Source organism: Phocoena phocoena, chromosome 15 (assembly GCF_963924675.1).
Source record: "Phocoena phocoena chromosome 15, mPhoPho1.1, whole genome shotgun sequence".
NCBI lineage: Eukaryota > Metazoa > Chordata > Mammalia > Artiodactyla > Phocoenidae > Phocoena > Phocoena phocoena.
In genome coordinates this window covers 9,734,987-9,762,334 of record NC_089233.1, presented here as the reverse complement: position 1 = coordinate 9,762,334, position 27,348 = coordinate 9,734,987, and the positions used below count along the sequence as shown (strand labels likewise).

General features: G+C 48.6%; 1 protein-coding gene and 1 non-coding gene across 3 annotated transcripts; one reads left to right on the top strand and one right to left on the bottom strand.

The window, feature by feature from the left end:
* The first annotated feature begins 2,079 nt into the window (after positions 1 to 2,079).
* Positions 2,080 to 23,960, top strand: RFC2 (replication factor C subunit 2). Of its 2 annotated transcripts, XM_065892592.1 has the most exons (11): positions 2,080 to 2,186; positions 4,828 to 4,897; positions 7,049 to 7,090; positions 7,390 to 7,496; positions 11,012 to 11,113; positions 12,415 to 12,515; positions 19,672 to 19,829; positions 20,079 to 20,144; positions 20,869 to 20,949; positions 22,152 to 22,265; positions 23,850 to 23,960. In XM_065892592.1, exons 1-11 carry the CDS (start codon positions 2,080 to 2,082, stop codon positions 23,958 to 23,960), a joined length of 1,059 nt encoding a protein of 352 aa, XP_065748664.1. The 2 variants fall into 2 exon arrangements, with proteins under 2 accessions (XP_065748664.1, XP_065748665.1); XM_065892593.1 differs by lacking the exons at positions 2,080 to 2,186; positions 4,828 to 4,897; positions 7,390 to 7,496 and having other exon boundaries at positions 7,068 to 7,090.
* Positions 17,681 to 17,753, bottom strand: TRNAG-UCC (transfer RNA glycine (anticodon UCC)). The gene has a single exon. It is a non-coding gene; the product is annotated as a tRNA-Gly (tRNA).
* Positions 23,961 to 27,348: the final 3,388 nt, after the last annotated feature.

Below are 27,348 nucleotides of genomic sequence, written 5' to 3'. Positions count from 1 at the left end.
AAACGTTTACATTTCAAGAAAATTTGTATTTTCTCCTCCAGAGAAATAAAGGACCTGTGAATAGTAACTCTAAAAATACACAGGATGGCTCTGTTAGTTTAAAGGGGAATGGATGAGATATAGCCAACTTCAAGTATTTTTTCCCAAATCATATAAAAGGGGAGAAGAAAAACACTGAGTTAGTTTTGAACCTGGAGACTTAAATAATTACCATCATTAAAACAAACTGCTTCAGAATCTGAGTCATTTGAGGTTCCTGCCCAACTGGCAATAGCTTGAAAAGAATGCGGAAGCACATGTTTTCTTCCAGCTCACAGAACACAATTGTAAATTGTGCCCACTGTCTTGAGCTTGCTAGCCCGGCTGCATACCTGGAAGAAGCAACTGGCAGACCTCAATTCCATGCCGCTTATATACAAGGGAAGAAAATAGGAATCGAGGGGCAGGTCCCATGTCCTCAAGGAGCTAAATAAACACTCAGGTTGGAAAGATGAAGCACAGAGTTTACGCGTGAAAAATGAATAGAACAGCAACACTGTCTTCCCCAATAAATTTCCATAATGGGCTGGGTTTCTTGAGGGAAAGAAAATTGAAAAATAAGGATAAAAAGAGAAAACGAACATTACTTGCAGTATATATTCTGGAGCACATATTTATTTGAAAGACCAATCAACTGCCTAGAAGAGAAGTCTTCTCCCTGTAATATATACATATTTTAACTGATGATGAAAGGAAAACATTCATGGGGCTTTCATCAGTTCTCCGACGAAAGCAACCCAGTTCCTCACAGCTGACCCAAGCTGGTCTGGAAACATGGATCCCTACTGTTCATTAAAGATACTCATATCGGACACTTACAGAGCGCCAGGCCTTGTGCTAAGCAACAGGGTAGAGATGAAGAGGTCCCGATCCTTGCCTTCAATTCAGACGTTTTCCTTCTTGGCAGCTTGCAAGATCTTAGTTCCCTGACCAGGGATTGAACCTGGGCCCTCGGCAGTGAAATCACAGAATCCTAACCATTAAAGTCAGATTTCATCCCGAAATTATGATGCAATACGGTAAGTGCAATAAAACAGAATTTTGTATGAACTGTATTGGCAACATGGTGGGTTGGCTCCACCACTTACAACCCAAATGACACTGGACAAATTAGTCATTCTCAAGCCTGTTTCTTCTCTGTAAAACGAGGGTAATGTGAGTATCCACCTCGGGTCTAGTGTATAGTAGAGGATAGTAAATATAGTCACCATTCGTGACTATATTTATTAGTTGTCATTATTATGTTAGCTAGGCAATGGGAGGAAAGATTAGTTCAACAGGTAGAAAACCAGCCCAAAAGAATACTCAAAGCACTTGTGAATATGCAGTATCTATTTTTCTGGAATGAAACTGATTCATATTTTACAGAGGGGCAGTTCCTCCTCTGCAAAATGAGAGTAATTCCCATTTTGTAGCATTATGAGAATTTCCTGATAATAAACGTCAAGTTCCAGGGTGCAGGAGCCCACCCAATGGGAGCTAGTGTTCCGCATGGGGACATTCTGAGCAATCGGGAAAAGTGGGCAAGGGCTCGGCTCCGGCCTTCCGCCGTCCAGGACCGCTGGACATCAGTCCCTGTCTGTGTCCGCCGTCAGGTCCTGCGTTTGGGCGGAATGTCCACAGGCTCCGGCTTCTCCCTGCACCGGGCAGGATGCTCCCACCCTGCCAGGCCTGTCTGGCGTGCGGCTCCGCCTCCGTGCAGCGGTTCCCCACGGGCCGCACAGAGAGGGCCTCCCCGACAAAGCTCACAAAGACGAAGACCAACGAACGTCCCTTATTGGAGCGACCAGCCTTCTCGGAAGGCGATGCGGTCCGGTCTCGCCTTCCACTCACTACCCAGACCGTACACCAGGTCTCCCATAGCAACTGCCGTCAATAGCAACTAGCGCCCCCGCCAGGCCAGTGCCCTCTGCGCAGGCGCAGAAAGGGGCGGGCAGAAGGCTTCCGCTCGCGCCCAGAGTCCCTCGCAAGCAAGGGGCGGTGCCTGCGTGATGGCGTCATGGGGTGAGGTCTCTGGAGGCGGGAAGAGGCGGCGGGAGAATGGAGGCGCAGGAGAGTGGCGGTGGCAGTGGCGAGTGCGGGGCCCAGGACCCTGACCCGGCCCCCAGCAAGGCCCCCGGCAGTGCCGGCCAGTACGAGCTGCCGTGGTGAGGATCTAGGCCATCAACGATGGGTTCTCTGGACATGTGGGTGGGCGAGTGGCGGGCCGTGTGTCCCGGGGTAACCAGGGGCGGGAGCTCATTTGGCGGTCACCCGAGCGGAGCAGGAGGCCCCGGGGTGGTGTCCAGTAGATTATTATTTGAAGAAGGCAAGGGATGTGGGTCGCTAAGCCCACCTGGTGTGGAGAGTGACCAGTCTGAACTCTGGAAGCGGGGTCTTGGTCAGAACAATGCTAATTGTGATAATAGCCGCTCGCTGCGACCACCCACGGTGCACCAGGCGCTGTGCCAGCCGCGACTCTGATGGTCGCTCGGCGGGGAGTGTCGGACACAGATCCGGAATCGGGATGGTGTGAAGGCACCCGCCTGTTTTCCGTGGCTTGCTCACTTTAAATAGCAACATCCTGGGCAGCTGGGAGGAAAGGTGACTTGGGAAGTCACCTGCCAACAGGCGCAGGTGTAGGGCAGGCGCTCCACTCGGTTTCCACTCCCTGTGCGCACCTCTCGGGACTCTCCACCGGGCGTGGGAATGGTTTCCTCCCTGTCCGCTGCGTATTCCCATCCCTCCAGCCCACCCCTCTTCTTGGCGAGACCAGATACCTAAATGATGGGCAGTATAGCTTACTGGAATATCTACGCTGTGCTAACCAGTCCCCCCGCCACTAGCCACATGGATGCTAGTCCGAATTGAGATGGGCTTGTAAGTGTACAATACACGCCGTTATTTCAAGGACTTAGTTTAAAAAAAGCTCATTAGTAATTTTTATATCGATTACATGTTGAAAATGATATTTTGAATATATTAGGTTCTCTAAATTATACTAGTAACATAACTTCACCCATTTTCTTTTTACCTTTTTAAATGTGACTGTGAGAAAGTTTAAGGTTACATATGTGGTTTGCATTATAATTTTCACACGACCCTATTTTAGATGCTTAAGATACTTCAGTGTGCGAAACAAATCCTGTTGTCACAGAGCTTACATTTGATAGAGAAAGACAAAGTAAAAAATGAACCAGTAGACATAGAATATATTTGATGCTGACAGCTTCTGTGGAGTAAATCGCTATGGTGGTCAGGGAAGGCCTCTGATGAGATGATATTTGAGTAAAGACCTGAATTCAGGAAAGAAGCCATGTGGCCATGGAGGCAGAGAGAGCTTTCAGTCAGGGAGCAGCTATGAAGGTCCTGAAGGAGGAGTATGTTTGCCTTGTTCAAAGTCTAGCTGAGAGGGACTTCCCTGGTGGCTCAGTGGTTAAGAACCTGCCTGCCAATACGGGGGACACGGGTTCGAGCCGTGGTCCGGGAAGAACGCACATGCCGCGGAGCAACTAATCCCGTGCGCCACGACTACTGAGCCTGCGCTCTAGGGCTTGCGAGCCACAACTACTGAGGCCGTGTGCCACAACTACTGAAGTCCTGGCGCCTAGAGCCCGTGCTCTGCAACAAGAGAAGCCACCGCAAATGAGAAGCCCATGGACCACAACGAAGAGTAGCCCCCGCTCACTGCAACTAGAGAAAGCCCGTGCAACGAAGACCCAATGCAGCCAAAAATAAATAAATAAAATAAATTTATTTAAACAGAACAAAATCTAGCTGAGATTTCAGCTCCAAACATTCCCAGCTGGTGACTCCTCCCTCCTCTGGGCTTCCACAGCCCGTGGTTTTCATAAGCAGTTTAGCATTTTAGTGGGATTTGCCAAGCTGTATCTCCCCCTCTAGTGGGAAAGCCCTTGAGAGCAAGAACTATGTTTTGCTCATGTCTGCACCTTCTACCTTCTTCCCGTTGAGTGTGCTAACTCCTTACACACCGCTTGGCACCTGGAGGGGGCTGAGCATGAAGAATAAATGAGGAGGAACAAGCATGCCCCATCTGCAGACCTTGGAAGAGAGCTGTCTCTGTTTTCTGCAGTATGCGGCAAAAAAGCTTTGCACGCAGCTCCTTCTGGTGCAAAACCAGTACCTGGAGGGAGTACAAGCTAAGAGTAAATCAGGGACTGTAATAAAGGCAGAGGAAGCCTGACGGTCAAATCATTGCAAATCTAGTTCCACTTCTATTCTCAGAGCCAGAGAAAGTCACTTTCTCTCATAGCATAGCTTGCTTAGTAGAAGTATTGGTCTGAAAAGGCCACTAGGCTGTCCAGTCCACACAGCCTAGTAGGATCACAGGATAGGCCTGCGGTTTCTGTCTAGTCAGCCGTGCTGGGCACCTGGCACAAGTCTGCAGACACTGGCAGTTAAAGGATGAGAAGGGGCCCAGTTGCATCCATGTCTGTCAGAACAAATGGTGTCAGTGCTGCGTGCGCTGGACCTCTGTTGTGATGGGCAGACTGTGTGGCCACACAGTGTCACATTTCTCCAGATGGCCTGCTCTGGCCCTTCTCCAGCAGCAGCAGGTGTTTCTCTGCTGTGGCGGGTTTGAAGTCTTTGGTGCACACTTCTCACGCGCTTGACTTTTCAGATGGCACTCGGGCATCTCTCTAAATTTAAAACCTGCAACCATTTGATGTATTTTTATTGACTGTATATCATCTTCTGACAAAGTTCCCAGAATTGCCCTTTAGTGCTTTCTTTTGGGTAGCGTGAAAATAGCCGTGTCAACATCTTTATGCATTTTCTTAAAAACAGGGTTGAAAAATATAGACCAGTAAAGCTGAATGAAATTGTCGGGAATGAAGACACAGTGAGCAGGCTGGAGGTGAGTTTTTAAAAGAGGATCTTACATCTCATTATTGTGACTTTGATAAGCTCAAGGCATTTGGAGGAAGACAGCCAAGGTAGCGAGCTGGGGGCTGGCCACAAATCCAGAAGAATTAAGGGAATGGGAGACATTCAGTTTGGAGAGGAATCTAGAAGACAGGGTGGGAAACTTCAGATGTTTGAAGGACTGGCTCATTGGAGAGGGCTTATCAGACTTGTTTTGTATTCTTCAAGAGCAGAGGTGGCAAACTTTGTCTGCAAAAGCCGATGAATAGATATTTTAGGCTTTGCAAACCATATAAAGTCTTTGTCAAATATTCTCTGTATTTTTTTTGGCCGTGCCGCGTGTGCAGATCGTGGGATCTTAGTTCCCCTACCAGGGATTGAACCCGCGCCCCCTGCAGTGGAAGCACAGTCTTAACCACTGGACCCCCAGGGGAAGTCCCTTTGTTTATTTTTTAAACAACCCTTTAAAAATGTGAAAACCATTCTTAGCTAGGGGAGCTTATGAAAACAGGTCTCAGGGTGGACTACCCCCACTCCCCCCACCTTCCTCTCCATCATAATTGCTAAGCCCTGCCTAAAGCAACTAAGTGACAAGGCAACCGACTTCAGGATGACACAAACCGGGAGCAAGCAGAAACGGTCATCAGTAGAGGAAGCTTTGAATTCCCAGCCCTAGAGGTCTTTAGGCAGAATCTAGAAGCCCAGCTATCTGAGACATGACAGAGGCGGTCTCTGTAGTAACTGGGGCTTAGACTTCAATAGCTACCAAGGTATTTATTTATTTTACAGAAGTATTCATTTGGCAAATATTTGAATATCTTCTCTGGGCTAGTTACGGTGCGGTTTTAGGAACTGTTGATATAATGGTGGACAGACTAAACCTGAGCCCAGTTCTGCGTGGGATTTACAGTTGAACCGGGGCAGCATTAAAGTCGGCAGGCCATGTGACAAGCACTCCGCCAGGGGACGTACAGGGGCTGTGGGGGCATGTGGGTTAGTTCAGGGAAGAGTTAACCTGCTTACAGAGTCCTAATTCCCAAACGGAAGAAGTGACACCAAAGCTAAGTGAGTGGGAGTCAGCCAGACTTGGGGGGTCGGGGGTGGAGAGAGGGGAGGCAGCAGGAACAGCATGTGCAAAGGCCTGGAGGTGAGAGAGAGCATAGCTTATTCTATGGCGGTGGGGGGTGGGGAATGCCATCTGAGTGGAATACAGAGTAGTGCTTTACCGACATGGATGGCATACGAATCGCCTGGGGATGCTGTCAAAATTCAGGTTCTGATCTGGTAGTTCTGGAGTGGGGTCAGAGAGTCTGCATTTCTGACAAGCTCCCAGGAGATGCTGATGCTGCTGGTCTGTGGAGCCTACCAAGTAACGAGGCTGTAGAGCACATGTACTGGGGAGTGGGAGGGGTGAGCTGGTGAGGTGGGCAGGGCCTCGCGAGCCAGGTTTAAGGGTTTGAGTCATCCAAGAGTTCCAGTCAGGTAAGAGTGTTTTCAGAGATGTGTATTTTAGAAAATTGGTTATGTTACCGTATGGGAAATGGATTGGAGTGGGGCAAGATTAGATGCAAGGAGACCAGCCAATGGCCTGTTGAAAGCAATGCAGGCAAGAGGTAATGGGCTAAGAAGAATCTAAAACAGAGTGGATATATGTACATGTATAACTGATTCACTTTGCTACACACCTGAAGCTAACACAACATTGTAAATCAACTATACTCCAATAAAAATTAAAAAAAAATAATTTTTACAAAAGAGGTCACGGGCTAAGAAAGTGGCAGTGGGCTGAAGAGAAGGAAGTGGTCTCCAGATAAAGGAGAAAGAGGGGCCCAGCCTTTGTCATTGAGGGGCTGCATGGGGTGAGGGAGAAGGCCAATCAGGGATGACGGTGACCTCCAGGTTCCTGGTGTGGGCGGGAGGGTTGATGCCGTTGACAGTCCATGGAAGGGGAAACATGGGGGGACCTCAGGTTTATAGGGGAAAGTGTTGAATTCAGTTTTGAGTGTGTGGACCTGAGTGTTCCACGGGGCATCCACATGGAACAGGTTGTAGCCATGTTTGCTACACGGGCCTGTGTGGTTGGGGAGACCTGGCTCCTCAAGTTTGCAGATCAACCAGTTTTAACGAGCATTTCTTCCTTCAGGTCTTTTCGAGAGAAGGGAATGTGCCCAATATCATCATTGCTGTGAGTACTGGGTCCTGGCCCTGTCGGACATCTTGGAGGCTCGTTTTCGCCCCCTCTTAAGCGCTTTCTCATGTACAGAGCTTCCTCCTCAGAGAAGCCCATGACCACCAGAGCCCATACCATTCCCACCTCCCACTGGTCAGGCCTGCGGGTTGGTTGCCGTATTGATTTGGTGTGTGCTATGGGTTGGGAGGGCTCTAGGCGGGGGCTGAGCGCAAAGAGTGGTGAGCAGTAAATCGGGAGTTCTCGTTACGTTCATTCTGTTGGCTTGAAGCACTTACTGGAGATCTCATTCCTAGGGCCCCCCAGGAACCGGCAAAACTACCAGCATCCTGTGTTTGGCACGAGCCCTGCTGGGCCCGGCCTTCAAGGATGCCGTTTTGGAGCTCAATGCCTCAAATGACAGGTACACCTGGGAGTTAGGCCTGAAGGGTGGCGAGTGTTTTACATTTTGAGCTGTTATAGAAACCACATTTTTCAGGTCTCTGTAGCGCTCATAGAGCTTGTTTTGCTGGCTTTGTGTTTTCCTTTCATCTTTCCAATGAAAGAGAATGGGGATTGCTGGCTTGCTGATGTGGCATCATAAGCACTTGACTTATGGGTTTAGTTTTTTTTTTTTAATGGAGATTTTAAAAACTACTTTTAATTGTGCTGAAATACACATCGCATCAAATTGACCATCTTGGGACTTCCCTGGCGGCGCAGTGGCTAAGAATCCGCCTGCCAATGCAGGGGACACGGGTTCGAGCCCTGGTCCGGGAAGATCCCACATGCCGCGGAGCAACTAAGCCCGTGCGCCACAACTACTGAGTCTGCGCTCTAGAGCCCGCGAGCCACAACTACTGAGCCCACGTGCCACAACTGAGCCCGCGTGCCTAGAGCCCGTGCTCTGCAACAACAGAAGCCACCGCAATGAGAAGCCTGCCTGCCGCAACGAAGAGTAGCCCCCGTTCGTTGCAACTAGAGAAAGCCCGTGCGCGGTGATGAAGACCCAACACAGCCAAAAATAAATAAATAAAATAAATAAATTTATTTAAAAAAAATTTGCCATCTTTAAGTGTACAGTTCAGTGGCGTTGGGTACATTCACGTTGTTGTGCAACAGATCTCCAGAACCGTTGTCTTCTTCCCAAACGGAAACTCTGCACCCATTAAACAACAACTCCCCATTCCCCTCCCCCAGCCCTTGGCACCCACCATGTGACTTTCTGTCTCTATGAATTGACTATTCTAGGAACCGCACACAAGTAGAATCATACAGCATTTGTGCTTTTGTGACTGGCTTATTTCACGCATATTTCAGGTTCCTCCATGTTGTAGCACGTGTCAGAATGTCCCTCCTTTTTCAGGCTGAGTGGTATATACCACTATGTTTTGTTTATCCATTCAGCTGACAATGGACACTGGCGTTGCTTTTATCTTTTGAATATTATGAACTGTGAATAATACTGCTATGAGCAGGAGTGCACAAATATCTCTGAGACCCCGCTTTCAATTCTTTCAGATATAGACTCAGAAATGGAATCACTGGATTATTTGGTAATTCTATGTTTCAATTTTTGAGGGACCGCCGTACTGTTTTCCATAGTGGCTGCACCATTTTACATTCCCATCGACAGCACACAAGGGCTCCCTTTTCTTCACATCCTCACCAACACTTGTTATTTTCTGTTGTTGTTAGTAACCATCCTAATGGAGGTGGGCTGCTGGTTTACTTTTTTTTTTAATTTATTTTTGGCTGCGTTGGATCTTCATTGCTACACGCTAGCTTTCTCTAGTCACATGGAGCGGGGGCTACTCTTCGTTGAGGTGCACGGGCTTCTCACTGCGGTGGTTTCTCTTGTTGCAGAGCATGGGCTCTAGAGCGCAGGCTCAGTAGTTGTGGCACACGGGCTTAGTTGCTCCGCGGCACGTGGGATCTTCCTGGACCAGGGATCGAACCTGTGTCTCCTGCCTTGGCAGGTGGATTCTTAACCACTGTGCCACGAGGGAAGTCCCTACTTAATTTACCATCTTAACCTTTTTGCTTTTATTAATTAATTAATTTACTTATTTATTTTCAGCTACACAGCGTGGCTTGTGGGATCTTAGTTCCCCGACCAGGGATTGAACCCCCACCCATGGCAGTGAGAGAGCCGAGTCCTAACCACTGGACTGCCAGGGAACTCCCCCAGTTTACTTTTTAGACATGGGATAGTAGAGGATTATAAAATGAGGACCTGTTGAATAAAATGTCTGCAAAGTCTGCCTTTGGTTATTCCCTGAGGACGTGGTTCTCTCCTCTGCAACGTTTTCCTGGTTTTGATGATGTATACAGACCTGAAACGGGCTCTGTCGTGTGAATGCAACTAACAGCTCATTGGATGCCATGAACACGCCTGCAGTTGAGCCGTTTTGTAAATGCCGATTCCAGATAGCAGATACCAGCAGAAAATTTTGGTGGCTCTTAACTTTGTTGAAGAGAGAATGGCCCATAATTGCAAATACTTTCAATTTTAGATTTATTGGAGGGATCCATACAATGGCTTTTTTTGGTTCCTTTATCATCTATTTCCTTCCAGGAACCTTATTATACACACCTGCCTTCAGCTTTTGATCACTTACAAACTGTACCCTGTAAATGTGGGTGTTCGAATATCAAAGATGAACGAATACTGTCACATGTTCTTTTTTTTTTTTTAATACAGTTATTTATTTATTGGCTGTGTTGGGTCTTTGTTGCTGCTCTCAGGCTTTCTCTAGTTGTGGCGAGCGGGAGCTACTCTTCATTGTGGCACTCGGGCTTCTCATTGCAGTGGCTTTTCTTATGGAGCACGGGCGCTAGGCTCATGGGCTTCAGTAGTTGTGGCACGCAGGCTCAGTAGTTGTGGCTTGAGGGCTTAGTTGCTCCACGACATGTGGGATCTTCCCAGACCAGAGCTTGAACCCGTGTCCCCTGCATTGGCAGGCAGATTCTTAACCATTGCACCACTAGGGAAGTCCTGTCACATGTTCTTTTAGCAAAACAGGATGGTCCAAGTTCTTGTCACAAGACATTGGAGAGCTAAGTACTTCCTGTTGAGTGACTAACTGGGTGAAAATATGTTTCGTTTTTGTCCTTAGAAATATGTTCACACCTTGATTCTTAAGTTTGAGAAAATTCATGGAGGATTTTGGCATCTGAAGACTCATAGTCTAAAATTTTGTTTATGTGATCTGTTTCACCATCAGCATCATCAGAGTCTAGAATCCTGCTGTCTCTCTACTTCATTTTCTGACTTGTCTTATAATGATGAAACATCTTCCGCTGTCATTTCTTTTCTCTGTGACATTATGGGTAGAAAATGAAAATTTTTGAATTTTTGGCTGTGGTCAATGAAAGCTTTCAGAGGGTGTATCTGAACTACTTTTGTATCTTCCAGAAAGATAATGTAGTACCTCACAAAACAAAAAACCGAAGGATGAGGCAGTAGTAACAGTTTTTCCGAATATTGCATCGATCTTCTAAGCATTGCCATCATTCTTTCATTTTATTTTCGTCTTTTTTAGCATAGTTGGGAATAATTGATGAGTAATGATGAAATAAGTACTAGGATGATGAAGTAGCAAACATTTTAAGATATAGGAAGCATAAGATTACTGAGACCCCCAAAATGTATCTTAGATTATAAAGAATCCAATGGACCCGTATGATAATTGCAAGATAAAATGAGTTTCATTCTGTTTTTAAAAAGTAAGTAAATTTTTTCCTTTGTTCTTCTGAAGACCTCCAAGAAGGAATAAAAGTAATGAATGACAATCCTTATAAATAGTTAGATTGCCCAAAAAGAAACTTAAAAACTAAAGTTGGGTCCATGATGGTGTCCTGAGGGTTAAAAGTCCCCGTGAAGGTGAGTGAATTGGTCTCAGAAGGTGACAATAATATTGTGGCTCATTGTTTCAGGGGCATTGACGTTGTGAGGAACAAAATCAAAATGTTTGCCCAACAGAAAGTCACCCTTCCCAAAGGGAGACACAAGATCATCATCCTGGATGAAGCAGACAGGTAGAGTGCTTTGCCAAGAATTTTTTACCTTGATCTCTAAGTCTTTTATCTGGCTGTATTAAATCAGGAGGAAAAGCTCTCACCTTTGCACTTCTGTGACAGATTTGCTTATCACATCTTCAAAAGAGGTTTAATAGAGGCCTGAGCCCTAAACCTGATCTTAATTAAGTAATTTACAAGCATTTGTCTAAGACAGTTAATGTGTTTGTTCCAGCATCACTTACATGCATAATTTAAATGATTTTTTTAAATTGTGGTGAAATATATCTAACAGAAACTTTACCATTTCAGCCATTTTAAAGTGTACCATTTAGCGGCATTTAGTACATTCACAACATTGCACGATCATTACCAGTATAAATGAAAAAATGTTAAGCGCCGTTTACAACAATAACAGTAACTCATGTTCTTTGAAGAAACTTTTAAAGATATGGGTAATTTCTTGCTTTATTTTATCTCCTGTTTTTCTACACTGTGCATTTTTACATAGTTGAGATGATAATAATTATAATTTTTGTATCCTGGTTTTGCGTTTTAACGCGAAAAGCAGAGTTCCATGTTATTGTAATCTTGTTGTGAACATAGGTTTTGTTTTTTTTTTTTTTTTTTGTGGTATGCGGGCCTCTCACTGTTGTGCCCTCTCCTGTTGCCGAGCACAGGCTCCGGACGCGCAGGCTCAGCGGCCATGGCTCGCGGGCCCAGCCGCTCCGCGGCATGTGGGATCTTCCCGGACCGGGGCACGAACCCGGGTCCCCTGCATCGGCAGGCGGACTCTCAACCACTGCGCCACCAGGGAAGCCCTGAACATAGGTTTTAATTGCTGTATTCTGTTCCATTTTGTTCCACAGTGGGGATACACCTTAACCATTTTACTGTAACATTATTTACAGCAGTAAGAGCCGCTAACATTGATCCAGCACGTATCTGTAAGCATTTGCATTATGCTAGGTGTTCTGCTACACACTTTACACGTTACTGTTTTATTTAATTGTCATAACAACCCTCTGAGGTGGGCAGTAGCATTATCTCCTTATAGGCGATGACATTGAGGCTCAGATAATTTGCCTAAAGGTCCCACAGGACTGGATGAAGGAGCTTTGAGGTGAGCCCAGGCAGCCTGCCTGCAGGGCCTCTGCTCTGTCCGTGTGCAGCCTGTCTGCGTGAGACCCACACGGGGTCCCGGAGAGAGACTGAGCATGCCCAATCAGGAGTGTAGGCTTCCCAGGGTCCGTAGGAGGGGATTTGTGTCCCGTGGACCTTGGGTCCCAGCTGCAAACCGCCCCTTGTGTTTTTCTTCTCAGCATGACTGATGGAGCCCAGCAAGCCTTGAGGAGGACCATGGAAATCTACTCCAAAACGACCCGCTTCGCTCTTGCTTGTAATGCTTCGGATAAAATCATAGGTGAGGGTCAGCTCTGCATGGCTCGGGGTCCACGTGCTGTTCACGTTGGCTCTTTAGCAGCAGAAGAGAAGGGGCTTTTTGATCGCCTGCCGTGGGCTGAGCACTGTATAGTCCGCTTTCTCATTTAATCTTATATAATTCTATGAGGAGGTATTATCAGCTCCACCTTAGAGATGAAAAAAACATGGAGCTCAGAGAGGTTGAATAGTTTGCCCAAAGTCTCACAGCAAGCCGAAGAGCTGGGCTCGGAACCCCAGGTCTGCCTGACTCTTGCATCACAGGCAGGTGTGATGTTTTGGTATCCCGTGAGCAGTGTCACGGTCACGGCCCCCGCGCAGATGTGCTCTTGCGTTTTCTGTGTGTCCGGAGCACTTGGCACACAGTGTGTCTGCATGCTGGGTTTTGTCGTTACCAGGAGTTGCCTCCCCTGTGAAACCTCACACGCTCATCTTCCTGACCTGGCGTTGGTCCTTCCAGCCCCCTCCCTCCCCCCCTCCTTCCCTCCCAGCAGTCTGTCTTGTTCCTCACTGCTTTGAGCCCTCCCGCCTCAGTGTCTCAACTTCCTGCTGGTTTCACATCCTTCCCTTTCTGATACAGACCGTGAGCACAGCCCAGCTTTTTTTCACTCTCTCTCTGACTATTTCTCACAGCTCTCTTGTCCCTCTGTCCTTGCCTCACATCCGCCCCGCTAACCCCCAGCCTGTGTAAGCTCAGCCGTCCGGCTCCTCCGCCCAGACAAGCGTGGTACCGACCATGATGTCCCCCAAAGTCATTGACTCCAGCCCCAGTGGGCTCGTGGCCCTTGACCTTCCCCAGGTCATGAATCTATTCCACAAACATCTACTCTGTTCCTAGTAGGTGTCGGGCTAGTGCAGAGCAGACAGAATTTAACAGGAAACGTTCTCTACCTTCAAGACACCCATGGTGCAGTGGAGGAAACTGTGCTAAAAGGTCTTGATTTATGGCCGCGTATGTTGCTTGTCTCCTTACCAGTGGTAGGACAGGTCTGGGAGGGCGGGAGCCGTGTTATACTTAAAGAACTGCCCCCACCCCCCAGTGCATTTTTTTTTAATTTAAATTTTTATTATAAATTTTACTGTAAAAGTGAAATGAACAATATCCTAGAAGTCAAAACTCTATCTACAGGTAGTGGCAAGAGTAGGGAAACTACAGAGTCTAGATTTTACCAAATAATATTCAACTTTCCAGATCAGCAGCTTAACTGGAAACAACATGAACTTCGTAAGCAAACAGATTTCAAATCAAATCCCTGCTCCCCTAACTAACAACTGAGTGGTATCAAACAAGGTAGCTGTGCTATCTTTTTTTTTTTTAAACATCTTTATTGGAGTATATAATTGCTTTGCAATGTTGTGTTAAGTTTCTGCTGTATAAGAAAGTGAATCAGCTATATGTATACATATATCCCCATATCTCTTCCCTCTTGCATCTCCCTCCCACCCTCCCTATCTCACCCCTCTAGGTGGTCACAAAGCATGGAGTTGATCTCCCTGTGCTATGCAGCTGCTTCCCACGAGCTATCTACTTTACATTTGGTAGTGTATACATGTCAATGCTACTCTCTCACTTTGTCCCAGCTTACCCTTCCCCCTCCCCGTGTCCTCAAGTCCATTCTCTATGTCTGCGTCTTTATTCCTGTCCTGCCCCTAGGTTCATCAGAACCATTTTTTTTTTTTTAGATTCCATATATATGTGTTAGCATACGGTATTTGTTTTTCTCTTTCTGACTTACTTCACTCTGTATGACAGACCCTAGGTCCATCCATCTCACTGCAAATAACTCAATTTCGTTCCTTTTTATGGCTGAGTAATATTCCATTGTATATATGTGCCACATCTTCTTTATCCATTCACCTGTCAGTGGACACTTAGGTTGCTTCCATGTCTTGGCTATTGTAAATAGAGCTGCAATGAACATTGTGGTACATGACTCTTTTTGAATCATGGTTTTCTCAGGGTATATGTCCAGTAGTGGGATATCTGGGATAGTGGGATAGTTCTATTTTTAGTTTTTTTAGGAACCTCCATACTGTTCTCTGTAGTGGCTGTATCAATTTACATTCCCACCAACAGTGCAAGAGGATTCCCTTTTCTCCACACCCTCTCCAGCGTTTATTGTTTGTAGATTTCATGATGATAGCCATTCTGACCGGTGTGAGGTGATACCTCATTGTAGTTTTGATTTGCATTTCTCCAATGATTAGTGATGTAGAGCATCCTTTCATGTGTTTGTTGGCAATCTGTATATCTTCTTTGGAGAAATGTCTATTTAGGTCTTCTGCTCCTTTTTGGATTGGGTTGTTTGTCTTTTTGATATTGAGCTGCATGAGCTGCTTATATATTTTGGAGATTAATCTTTTGTCAGTTGCTTCGTTTGCAAATATTTTCTCCCATTCTGAGGATTGTCTTTTCGTCTTGTTTATGGTTTCCTTTACTGTGCAAAAGCTTTTAAGTTTCATTAGGTCCCATTTGTTTATTTTTGTTTTTATTTCCATTTCTCTAGAAGGTGGGTCAAAAAGGATCTTGCTGTGATTTATGCCATAGAGTGTTCTGCCTATGTCTTCCTCTAAGAGTTTTATAGTGTCTGGCCTTACGTTTAGGTCTTTAATCCATTTTGAGTTTATTTTTGTGTATGGTGTTAGGGAGTGTTCTAATTTCATTCTTTTACATGTAGCTGTCCAGTTTCCCAGTGCCACTTACTGAAGAGGCTGTCTTTTCTCCATTGTATATTCTTGCCTCCTTTATCAAAGATAAGATGACCGTATGTGCATGGGTTTATCTCTGGGCTTTCTATCCTGTTCCATTGCTCTATATTTCTGTTTTTGTGCCAGTACCATACTGTCTTGATTACTGTAGCTTTGTAGAATAGTCTGGAGTCCGGGAGCCTGATTCCTCCAGCTCCATTTTTCTTTCTCAAGATTGCTTTGGTTATTGGGGGTCTTTTGTGTTTCCATACAAATTGTGAAATTTTTTGTTCTAGTTCTGTGAAAAATGCCATTGGTAGTTTGATAGGGATTGCATTGAATCTGTAGATTGCTTTGGGTAGTATAGTCGTTTTCACAATGTTGATTCTTCCAATCCAGGAACATGGTATATCTTTCCATCTGTTTGTATTATCATTAATTTCTTTCATCAGTGTCTTATAGTTTTCTGCATACAGGTCTTTTGTCTCCTTAGGTAGGTTCATTCCTAGGTATTTTATTCTTTTTGTTGCAGTGGTAAATGGGAGTGTTTCCTTAATTTCTCTTTCTGATTTTTCATCATTAGTGTAGAGGAATGCAAGAGATTTCTGTTCATTAATTTTGTGTCCTGCTACTCTACCAAATTCATTGATTAGCTCTAGTAGTTTTCTGGTAGCATCTTTAGGATTCTCTATGCATAGTATTGTCATCTGCAAACAGTGACAGTTTTAATTCTTCTTTTCCAATTTGGATTCCTTTTATTTCTCTGACTGTTGTAGCTAAAACTTCCAAAACTATGTAGAATGATAGTGGTGAGAGTGGGCAACCTTGTCTTGTTCCTGATCTTAGAGGAAATGGTTTCAGTTTTTCACCATTGAGAATGATGTTGGCTATGGGCTTGTCATATATGGCCTTTATTATGTTGAGGTAGGTTCCCTCTCTGCCTACTTTCTGGAGAGTTTTGATCATAAATCGGTGTTGAGTTTTGTCAGAAGCTTTTTCTTCATCTGTTGAGATTATCTTTTTTTTTTTTTTGCGGTACGCGGGCCTCTCCCTGTTGTGGCCTCTCCCGCTGTGGAGCACAGGCTCCAGATGCACAGGCTCAGTGGCCATGGCTCACGGGCCTAGCCGCTACACGGCACGTGGGATCTTCCCAGACCGGGGCACGAACCCATGTCCCCTGCATCAGCAGGCGGACTCTCAACCACTGCACCGCCAGGGAAGCCCCTATCATATGGTTTTTCTCTTTCAGTTTGTTGATATGGTGTATCACATTGATTGATTTGCGTATATTGAAGAATCCTTGCATTCCTGGGATAAACCCCACTTGATCATGGTGTATGGTCCTTTTAATGTGCTGTTGGATTCTGTTTGCTCGTATTTTTTTTTTTTTAAATATTGACATATGTCGTGAATTTTTAAATTTATTTATTTATGGCTGTGTTGGGTCCTCGTTTCTGTGCGAGGGCTCTCTCTAGTTGTGGCAAGCGGGGGCCACTCTTCATCGCGGTACGCGGGCCTCTCACTATCGCGGCCTCTCTTGTTGTGGAGCATAGGCTCCAGAGGTGCAGGCTCAGTAATCGTGGCTCACGGGCCCAGTTGCTCCACGGCATGTGGGATCTTCCCAGACCAGGGCTCGAACCCGTGTCCCCTGCACTGGCAGGCAGATTCTCAACCACTGCGCCACCAGGGAAGCCCTGTTTGCTTGTATTCTGTTGAGGATTTTTGCATCTATGTTCATCAGTGATATTGGCCCATGGTTTTCTTTCTTTGTGACATCTTTGTCTGGTTTTGGTATCAGGGTGATGGTGGCCTCGTAGAATGAGTTTGGGAGTGTTCCTCCCTCTGCTGTATTTTGGAAGAGTTTGAGAAGGATGGGTGTTAGCTCTTCTCTAAATGTTTGATAGACTTCGCCTGTGAAGCCATCCCCCCAGTGCATTTTGCATAGGGCTATGCGTGGATGGGTCTGTTTTGTGATTTGAAACTGCAATTATTGGTGGAGAAAGGTCTGGCCCTCCCTTTCCATGAAATTAATTTTTCTGGTCTATATCGGTAGCATTCTGATTATTTTTTAATCTCTAAAGGGACATAAGAACCATGTAAACCAAATCTCTAAAGAAATGTATTGCTTACCTTTAGAGGAGATGGTTCATGATCAAATCACTGCAGAGCTGATTTTTGAAACTGTCAGTAACAACCTCACCTTAGCTCCTGGAGTTACACCAGTTAAGGGAGAGCTCTGCTTTCTTGGAGGAAGGCTGTGGCTGCTTTATTCTGACGTGTATCTGAATTCACAGCTTTTGGTACTTCTCCAAAGAGAAAAATCTATGAAAGGAAACTTCTAGTGTAGTTTGCATATCAACTGCTTTTAGATAAGAATTCCATTGTGGTTTTTTTGCTTTCTTTTGTTTTGTTTTATTTTATTTATTTTTTGGCCGCACCGCGTGGCACGTGGGATCCTAGTTCCCCGACCAGGGATCGAACCCAGGCTCCCCGCATTGGAAGTGCGAAGTCCTAACCACTGGACCACCAGGGAAGTCCCAAGAACTCCCGTTTCGAATTGGTCTTTCTCTTGTCTGTGCTGTTAAGCCAAATATGTAAATAAGGTTCTGTCATGAATCTTCCTGATTTCAGATAAATTGAAATGAACTCTTAGGAAAGCCGTTCTTTGAAACGTCTCATCCATTGGACAGATGTTGAACACAGTATTTTATGTGCACAGCATCTCCTCTACCCAAGGCACAGTGGAGGCTACAGACCTGTATGAGGCTCTGTCCCTGCCCATCAGGGGCTCACACAAGGCGGGGGGTGTGTCCCGAAGCCAGCAAGCCCTGAGCCATCTCAGGTCCTCCCTTTTCTGCTCACCACCACGGCCAGCCCCTCACCAGAATCGGATCCAAGGTCATCCCACCTCCCCAGTGTCTTGAGCCCCTACCCCTCCTTCCCTCACTCTAGGTCTGGCCTCAGTTTCTCCCCTTCACTGGTGCAGTGTCCCTGCAGCTTCTCTGCACCTGAGTCACCAGCTGGCTGCCGGGGTCTTCTCAGCACAGGTCTGACCCTGCCACTCCCCCACTGAGCCCTTCAGTGGTCCCTCATTGCCCACACAGCCACGCCCGCCCCCATCCTAGCACACAGGAGCCCATTCCCCGCAGCCTCATCTCCTCCTACCCTGTGTGATACAGCTGCCCAGTGCCTCATGGTTCCCCAGAGCCCCTGTGCCCTTTCATCACTCTTGCCTTTGAATGTGCTGTTCCTTTTGCCTTTCCAGCCTGGAAAGCTCGTCCCTAAAGGCCCAGCTCAGAACTCACCTCCACTGAGCTGATCGCTCTCTGGCTGGGCTCCTGGAGCCGTTCCTACAAACCTCTTCCTTGGCCCTGTCCCAGGGTGTGGGGACGTCCCTGTTGATGCTCACTCCTCTACCCCGGCAAACCGAAGCTCTGAGGGGCCGGGGCCTGGTCGTGGTGTTCGTCCACTGCATCCCTGGGGGAGGTAACCGGTTTCTTTAATGCAAATAAACGAACAGGAACATGTTCCTTGAAAGTGTATGTGAGAGCAAAGGAGGGGCGGTCACTTCAGTCTGGGGTGGTCTGGGCCGGCTCCACGAGGAGGAGGGTGGGGGAAGAGCTTTTTCAATGATGGTTGTGATTTAAGTGGGGAGAAGCTGGGAAAGGACATCCTGGGTGGGAAGAGCTGCCAGGAGAGCACAGGTCGAATTTTCCATGGGAGGCACGTGGGCTTAGGAGAGGAGAGACGGGTGAGGTTTGTGGAAGATTTTATGTAGCAGGGTCAGAGGTGGTCTGTACTGTGACCTTGGTGGGCAGTTGAAGGGTCTGCCTGGGCAGGCAGAGGTGACGACGGGTCAACACATTTTGAGGAAAGCCAGTGGGGCAGCAGAGCACGATGGACCAGAGACCCACTCGGGGCGCGGAGATCACGGAGATGCTGTTGTCATGGTCTGAACTGAAGGTCAGGGATAGCACCCAGAATCCGGCATTCGTCCATCTGGTGGTTCTCATGGGCATCAGAATCTCCCGTGGAAGCTTAAGGAAGCCACGCAGGTGCCCTGTTCTCACCCCAGACTGGCTGGGTCGTGACCTGCCCAGAAGGGCCCAGACGTGCCTCATACCCGGTGGTTCAGGAGTCCACCTGCGCGTGCACTGACTCTCCTGTGGGCTGTGGCACGTGGCTGTCTCTATCCTGGAGGATCTATTCCCCTTCTGGAAGCCCTGGCCAGCCAAGGTCAGCCTGGGCAGTCCTAGCTGAGGCCACTATTGGTTGATATTTTGAAATTGAGCCCTGTTTGCCAAGTCTTTCTTGAGCCCTGCTGGGCAGGGGTTGTGGTGCCAGCATGGCCGGGCCACGTGGCTCTTGCGGCTGCTTCCGAGCAACTGAAGGACCGACGGGGTCACGCCGTGCTTTGCTGGGGAGCCTGACTCTCTTCCTGTCTTGTGCAGAGCCCATTCAGTCCCGGTGCGCAGTCCTCCGCTACACCAAGCTGACCGACGCCCAGATTCTTGCCAGGCTGCTTTGTGTCATCGAGAAGGAGAAGGTGCAGTACACGGACGACGGCCTGGAAGCCATCCTCTTCACCGCCCAGGGTGACATGAGGCAGGTGCGTGCGTCACCGCTTGGGCGCCGGCCTCCCGGGCTTGCTGCGCCCCTCGTCTGGGGGGAGAGGGGGGCGACTGCTGCCTGGGGATGAGTGTAGCCAGACTGGGGAACGTTGACCCGATACACTGGTGGGGCCTCGGGCCAGTGGGGAGCAGGCCTGCAAGTAGGGGGGTAAGTTCGGATCCCAAGACGGGAGATGGGGCGGGCAGAGACTGAAGATCACCCTGGCCTTGTTTCTGTTCCTCGACAGGCATTGAACAACTTGCAGTCCACTTTCTCGGGATTCGGCTTCATCAACAGTGAGAATGTGTTCAAGGTAAAAGCTGGCGTGGGCATCACAGTCGACAGAGCATCGTGTACCTGCCGGGGCCAGCAGAGGAGGGCGGGTGGGCGGTGTTGGGAGGAGGGGCACAGACTCGCCCCTGCGGAGAGCAGGAGGGGCTTGGCTGTGGTGTGGTGTGGGTGGTGGACGTGGCCCGCTGCTGCGGCAGGCCCGGGGCTTCCACGTGTGTCCTGTTTGGTCCTCACACATCCCTGCACGCAGATGTTCTCATCATTTTGGGGCTGAGGAAAGAGGCCCGAGATCACGCTGAGGCTGGGGGCCCTGTCCAGGGCAAGCCTGTTCCTATTCCAGGTGGGAGATTGGCCCCCAAAGACCTCCCAGTTCTTAAGTGGGTTCAGAGAGTCCACTGGGCAGGTCATCTTCCCAGTGATGTAAGACAGGTGACTCGTGGCTTTGAAGCTGCCCCTTGCGTGTACATTCCTTATTGGCTCTTGTGAATTCACCTTGTGTGAGAAATCTGTAATGATGATGTCAGAGGCTTTCCCTCACCACACTAGGTCGACACCGAACTCTATTTGGTGATGACTCTGGTGGCGAGAGAGGCATTCCCAAACCTGGTTCTGTTTGCTGGAGAATTCCATGTAAACAGCAAGTGAAGATGGTGGGTACCTAGGTTGCCCAGACGTGGGTCTGCCAGGGCTCCTCCTCGGGTGGCCCCCCTCAGCCCCAGACCGGCCTCTCTCTTCTGTTTGGTCAGGTCTGTGACGAGCCCCACCCCTTGCTGGTGAAGGAGATGATCCAGCACTGTGTGAGTGCCAGTATCGATGAGGCCTACAAGGTGGGTCTCCTCCCCCTTTCCTGACGCGGGGTGGGGGCGGGGGACCTCTCGCTTCTTGAGCCGGGCAGAGAGGGCGCTCCCTGTGCTGGGGACTTTGCTCCATCTCATTCTTAACTGATGCTGGGAGTTGGGTACCCTCTACAGGTGAGAAAACTGGCTCAGAGGCTAAGCTCGTTGCTCTAAATCACACTGCTTGAAAGTAATAGACCTGGAATTCAAAGTCATGCCTTTCTACTCGAATTATATTCTCTGCAAGAGGAATTTGTCCTCCTAGGACATGAGGAAAGAACAGCCCAATGCCTTGCTTTGTAGAGAAAAGCCATCTTTCTCTTTGTGGAGGGGAGCTGTCCCCCTCTATCTTCCTGGAGAGCCTGGGAATGGGCATCCTGGGACCCAGAGCCTGGTCTTATGAGCAGATTCCAGTGGGCATCGCTGGGGTGTCGGTGACCCTCAAGTCCACATGGGGGGCACTGATGTGATCTGAGGCCATCGCTCTGATTGCAGCCGGTTTCCCTCCCTGTGCTGCCACCAAACTAAGCTACAAGCTGAGTGGGTTTAGGGCAGAGCTCGACCTCTCGTGAAACTGGCGTGCAAGGCAGGGAGACCCAGGCACGTGGCCTGAAGGACGCCGTCAGATTTATGGACACGGGGCTAAACCCACCCCCTGCATTTGCCCCAGGGAGCCAAGGACTCCAAGCCCTGCAGTTGGGGTGGGGTGAGCGTTGGAACTGGGGCCTGGGTTTGAGAAGGCAGGAGGCTGAGACCACTGCGGTCATCTCTGCCCTGGTCAGGATTTGTTCAGGCCTAATCGTCCCGGGGGTGTTCATTAATAAGAGTGGCAGCTCAGAGAGCGTAGCAGACACTCTGGGGTGCTTACTGGGACGATTAAAAAGTCTTTTTAAGAGCCTTGGATAAAGACGTTACAGGGTATGGTGGTAGACCGTCTTGCAGTATGGTTTAACACATTTGCAGTACTATCTCTGCCTGCTGGGAAGATCGATCACCCCACATGACCTAAAGGGTGCGGCCCACCAGCAGGGCCGCTGCGTTGGGCCGATTCTTAGAAGCACTCGTGCTGTCTCAGATGGCCTGTCTGCTCCCAGCTGTGTGACGGGCCTGAGACTGGTGTGGGTTTGACCTCACTTCCCCCGGTATCCTTGTTCACACAGTTACGCGGCCTCCGTGTGTTTTCTTTTGTCTAGATCCTCGCTCACCTGTGGCATCTTGGCTATTCCCCAGAAGACATCATTGGCAACATTTTTCGAGTGTGTAAAACCTTCCAAATGGCAGAATACTTGAAACTGGAGTTTATTAAGGTTAGTGAGAGTAGCGCAATGCTTCTCTCGTCAAGAACGTGGGCCACGCTGAGGTTTTGTTTTACTCACAGGCCAGGCGCCTGGAAGATGCTCAGTCAATGGCCGGTCATCCTGGGGGCTGGGGGTTTGTTTAAGTCAGTCCTGCCAGGCAGTTGACCTAGTGTTCCTTGGAATGACTCTCTTTACGAGAGAGGTGTTTATTTGTTTGTTGTTTAAGTGAGATTAATTGAGGTGTAATTTAAATAGAGTAAAATTCAGCCTCTTGGGTGCATTCTGTTGGCAAAAGCATTCAGTCTTGTAAACACCACTACAGTCAAGATGTGAACAGCTCTGTAATCTCCCCAAATGTATGGGCTGCTTTGTAGTCAGCTTGTCCCCCCTAGCACCTGGAAACCACTGACCTCTTTTCTATTTGGGGGACAGAATTTTCCAGAAGGCCATACAAGTGGAATCAAGCAGCACGTAACCTTTCATGTCTGGCTTCTCTCACTTCACTTAATGCCTTTTGGATTTGTTCACCTTGTTGCCTATGTCGGTGGGTCCTTCCTTTTCATTGCTGAGTTGTGTTCCCTCGTGTGGACATCCCACTGTTGTTCACCAGTTGAAGGACACTTGAGTTTCCAGACTTTGGTGACAATGAATAGAACCACTATAAACATCTGTGTACATGAGCTGGTGTGAACATGAACCCCAGTTTTCATTTCTCTTGGGTAATTTCCCAGGAGTGAGAGTCCTTGGTTGAATGGTAATCGAAGGGTTAACTTTATAGGAAACTCCCAAACTTTCCCAAAGCGGCTATAGAATTTTGCCTTTGTATCAGCAATATGTGAGCATTCCAGATGATCCCCCTTCTGGTCAGCACTTGGAATGCTCAGTTGGTCTTTTTTAAGCCCTTCTAATAGGTGTATAGTAGTATCTCATTTTGGCTTTAATTTGCATTTCCCAATAACTGATGATGTCGAGTACTTTTTCATGTGCTTATTTGACATCCATGATCTTCTTTGAGGAAGTGTCTAAGTCTACCCTTTTTTTTTTTTTTTTTTTTTTTTTTTGTGGTACACGGGCCTCTCACTGTTGTGGCCTTTCCCGTTGCGGAGCACAGGCTCCGGACGCGCAGGCTCAGCGGCCATGGCTCACGGGCCCAGCCGCTCCGTGGCATGTGGGATCTTCCCGGACCCGGGCACGAACCCACGTCCCCTGCATCGGCAGGCGGACTCTCAACCACTGCGCCACCAGGGAAGCCCTACCCATTTTTAAATTGGGTTGTTTGTGTTCTTATTACTGCGTTTTGAGAGTTCTTTATATATTCTGGTTGCAAGTCCTCTGTCAGATATGTGTGTTACAAATGTTTTTTCCCAGTCTGGCTTTTTTTTTCTTTTTCATTTTCTTAGCAGTACCTGTCAAAGAAATGTCAGCAACCTTTTAGGAAATAAATTGAACTCCTCAGAGTTCATTTTCCAGCTGGAGTTTGAGTTCACTGCATCAATTTTGAGCAAACCGTTCATTTAGATGTTCAGATTTTAAAAACTAAACTTCTTCCCTCACTTATTAACCAGATTTAAATTTGATTTTTTCTTTTTTCAGGAAATTGGATACACTCATATGAAAATAGCGGAAGGTGTGAACTCCCTTCTGCAGATGGCAGGGCTCCTGGCCAGGCTGTGTCAGAAGACAATGGCCCCAGTGGCCAGTTAGAGCAGAGAACTCATTCGCTGGGTTATGAGTCCCCGTCACTGAGAGGCAGGAGTCATAGCCTTCTGATTTGGAAAAAGTGCTGCCTTGGATGGCCCTGGAGTGCATCTTCCTTGCCGTCACCTTCCAGTACATCTCCCCTGCTTCTGGAGCGTTTACCCTCAGCCTCAGACTCGTGGTGGGGTGACAGCGTGGAAAGGCCCCAGAGACGCTCCAGGGCCCAGTACCTGATCTGTGCATGTGTTGGCATTTTAGTAATAAAACCGTACAGCTTTGTCAGCAGAAGGGTGGCAGTGCAAGGCCACAAGGAAAGCTGGCTTCCCGTCTCTGTGTATACGCCCCTAGCGTCCTACAGGTAGAAAGGTGATTTCGATAATAGACTGGACAGGCTAATCTCAATCTTTCTAGAAGCCTAGAGGACAGTCCCACAGGGTGAGGCAGGGTTTGTTGTAATTTATCAGCTTCTCAGAACAGCCCAGGGCCCTGAGCCCTTCAGAAAGGACTTGGCAAGAATCACAGAGGAGGATGGTGCAGGCAGGCATAGGGGACCCTCCCACCAGGTCGCCTTTTCTGTGCAAACGGGTGTACTCATTTGCTTTAGAATTTCTCAGTGAATTTTGCATTAATTTGTGGAATTGCTTTTTCTTTTTTGGCAAGGTGTTATTTTTTTTCCATGTTTAAAAATTATGAAAAAGGTCAGTTGTACGTAAAGCAGAGAATGATACGGTGAACTTCCACAAACTCATCATCCATCTTAGCAGTCTTACCAACACGTGGCCTGTCTTGTTTCCTCTGTGCCCTACACCAGCACCAGCGTCCTACCCCACTCCCAGATTGTTCTGGAGCAAATCCCAGGCAGGGTTAGACACGTGTCCAGACCACGTGGTTGAACGGATGCAGGAAAGGCTCCAAGGTCACTGGTTCTTTGCGGTTAGGGTTTTGATTAAGAGGGGGGGAAAAAATTAGGGTCCTCAGAAACTGCAGGGTGAAGTTTCACAAAAATACTTCGGCATACCTTCTCAATTTTTTTTTGTTTGTTTGTTTTGTTTTTTGGCGCACGGCTTGCGGGATCTTAGTTCCCCAACCAGGGATCTAACCCGGGCCCCTGCAGTGAACGCACCGAGTCCTAACCCCTGGACCACCAGGGGAACTCCCTACCTTCTCCATCTTAGTTTTTGTCTGGAGCCTTTTGGGGTCCTTACGAGGCGATGGGATGCTTGTGCCCATTGTGCAAAGTGAGACCCCAGCTTCCCACACTCAGCGACAGCGGGGCAGGACCCCCTCCCGCTGGAGCCTCACTGCAGCCCCACCACACCTGTGCTCAGGCCTAAGCTGTCCTCTCCACGTCGTGAGGCCAGGACTGCGGGGTGTGAAGAGACAAGTGGCCAACAGCCGTGTTCTAGATGGTTTTTCTTCTAATTTCCTAACTTGCTGCATTAACTTCGTCTCACAGAATCGGTGCAGCATCTGGAAAGAGGGTTGGACTCAGGGACCAAGTTCTTGTCCCCAGCCTTCTCTCTCTCTAGGCCTCAGGGTCCCTTTCTTTGAAACAAGAAGGCTGACTTTCATTGCCTTAGAAGGTTCTACGTGAAGCAGGGAAAGCAGACGGGAGAATCACTGCCCTTGAACTGGAACGGTTTCCTGAGATGTTTCGGTTGGAGGAGGCATTTTGTTTCCCTGACTCTGGCTTCTCTGACTCAGAAGGTCCCTTGGACCCCATCCTTCCCACGAGACGGTCCTGTTTCTGCTCAATCAGCGGAGGCTTCAGCCCACTGCACTGCACCTGCCCCCTCCCCAGAACCGCGACGTGCTCTGTCCACAGCAGACACTCCTGCTGAAGGGTCATGAAGGTGGCCGTGGCCTCATCTCTGATTGGTCAACGGAGGGCCAAAGAAAGGAGCGCCAAGGCTCCCCGTAACTCTGCTGAAGTTAAGTACGTGTAGTGCTTACAGGAGACAAGATGGACACAGCCTCTACTCCGAAACGCAGAATATTAAATACAACTCCACCTACATACATTAACTGTACAAGCTTATCCATCACGCACAAGAATCCCAGCAACCAACATTAGTAAGCAATTTGGGATCAAAATCCAAAGCAAAAAAGGACACGAACACCCACGTAGTATGATGTTTTAAATGCGGTTAAGGGGACGCGACTGCCCTGAGTCCTGGGCATCCGACCACGGCGGGAGCTGCCCTCGGCCCCAGGCTCCTGCCTTGCCTGTGGGAGCCGGTCAGAGGGCGGCTCCATGCGTAACTGTCCTTTCCCGGGCTGGGTACCCCGTGGCCGGCTGGCTGGTCCTCAGGGTGCATTGGTGCCCCTCCCAGGAGTAGCCGTAGGGGGTCTAGAAGTTGAGCAGCTCTGGAGAAGGGACCCTGGGGAGGCAATATATGGTTCCCTGGCTCCTTCAATGAAAAGGAAAAGTATTTGTTAAAGAGGGAAACGTTTGCCTGGCCTGACGCTTTGTCCCCTCAGCCCCGGAGCAGCCGGTACGGGTCGGGGAGGATGCACGTTGGTCAGAGTCCAGTGAGCAGAGAACCTGCCGTCAAGCGGCCTTTAGCGTGTTTCTTATTCCAGGAGCGTCTGTTTTTTGTTTGAAATCCTGACTGCTCGGTTCTGGCCCGAGGCCCGAGTTATTCTGACGTGCCTTGGGTGCAGGAACACCCTCTGCACAGCAGCTGGCGGCTTTCCCCCCGCACGTGTCCTGGGACCAGTACCATTAAGCTGCGTCCTCTCCCCTCGAACCCAGAAGGGACCTGACAGGGGTACCGGGCCCTAACTCCACTCCGCCTCCCCCCTTGCCTGGCGGCCCTTCCACCTTCTAGAATATAGGGATTGGGCCTCTGCCGTCTTGTCGGGCTGCTGTGGGCCCCAGCCCGTGGGGTTCAGTCCCTTCTGTGTGCGGGGTCCCGGGTGTAAATTCCAGCCAGCTGTAGCCGACCCAGACTCGAACCTCCTGTATCGTTTGTCAGCGTACAACATGCTCTTAGTTTCTTTCGTCTGAAGAACCTGCACAGCCTCTCCACTCCTGCCTGTCCCTGAATCCAGGCGCAGATCTGTAACTGCCCATTTCATACCTCCTCCTGCACGGCATCTCCAACTTAACAGGCCCAGAAATAAACCGGCCTTGCCCACAAAACCCGCCCCGCCTGTAGCCTCCCTGATCTCAGTTGCTGGCAGCGATGCCCTCTCATTACTCAGGCAAACACCTGCAGGCCTCCTCGAGTCCTCGCTCTACCGGGCAGCCGACACGCCGCGCATCAGTGAGCCCCATCGCTCCACAAACACTCGCTGGATTCCTGCCTGAGGCCACCGGTCGTCTCCCTGCCTCCACCGCGTCCCCTGTATTCATGTCTCTACGCGGAGGCCAGCGATCCTTTAGAAACAA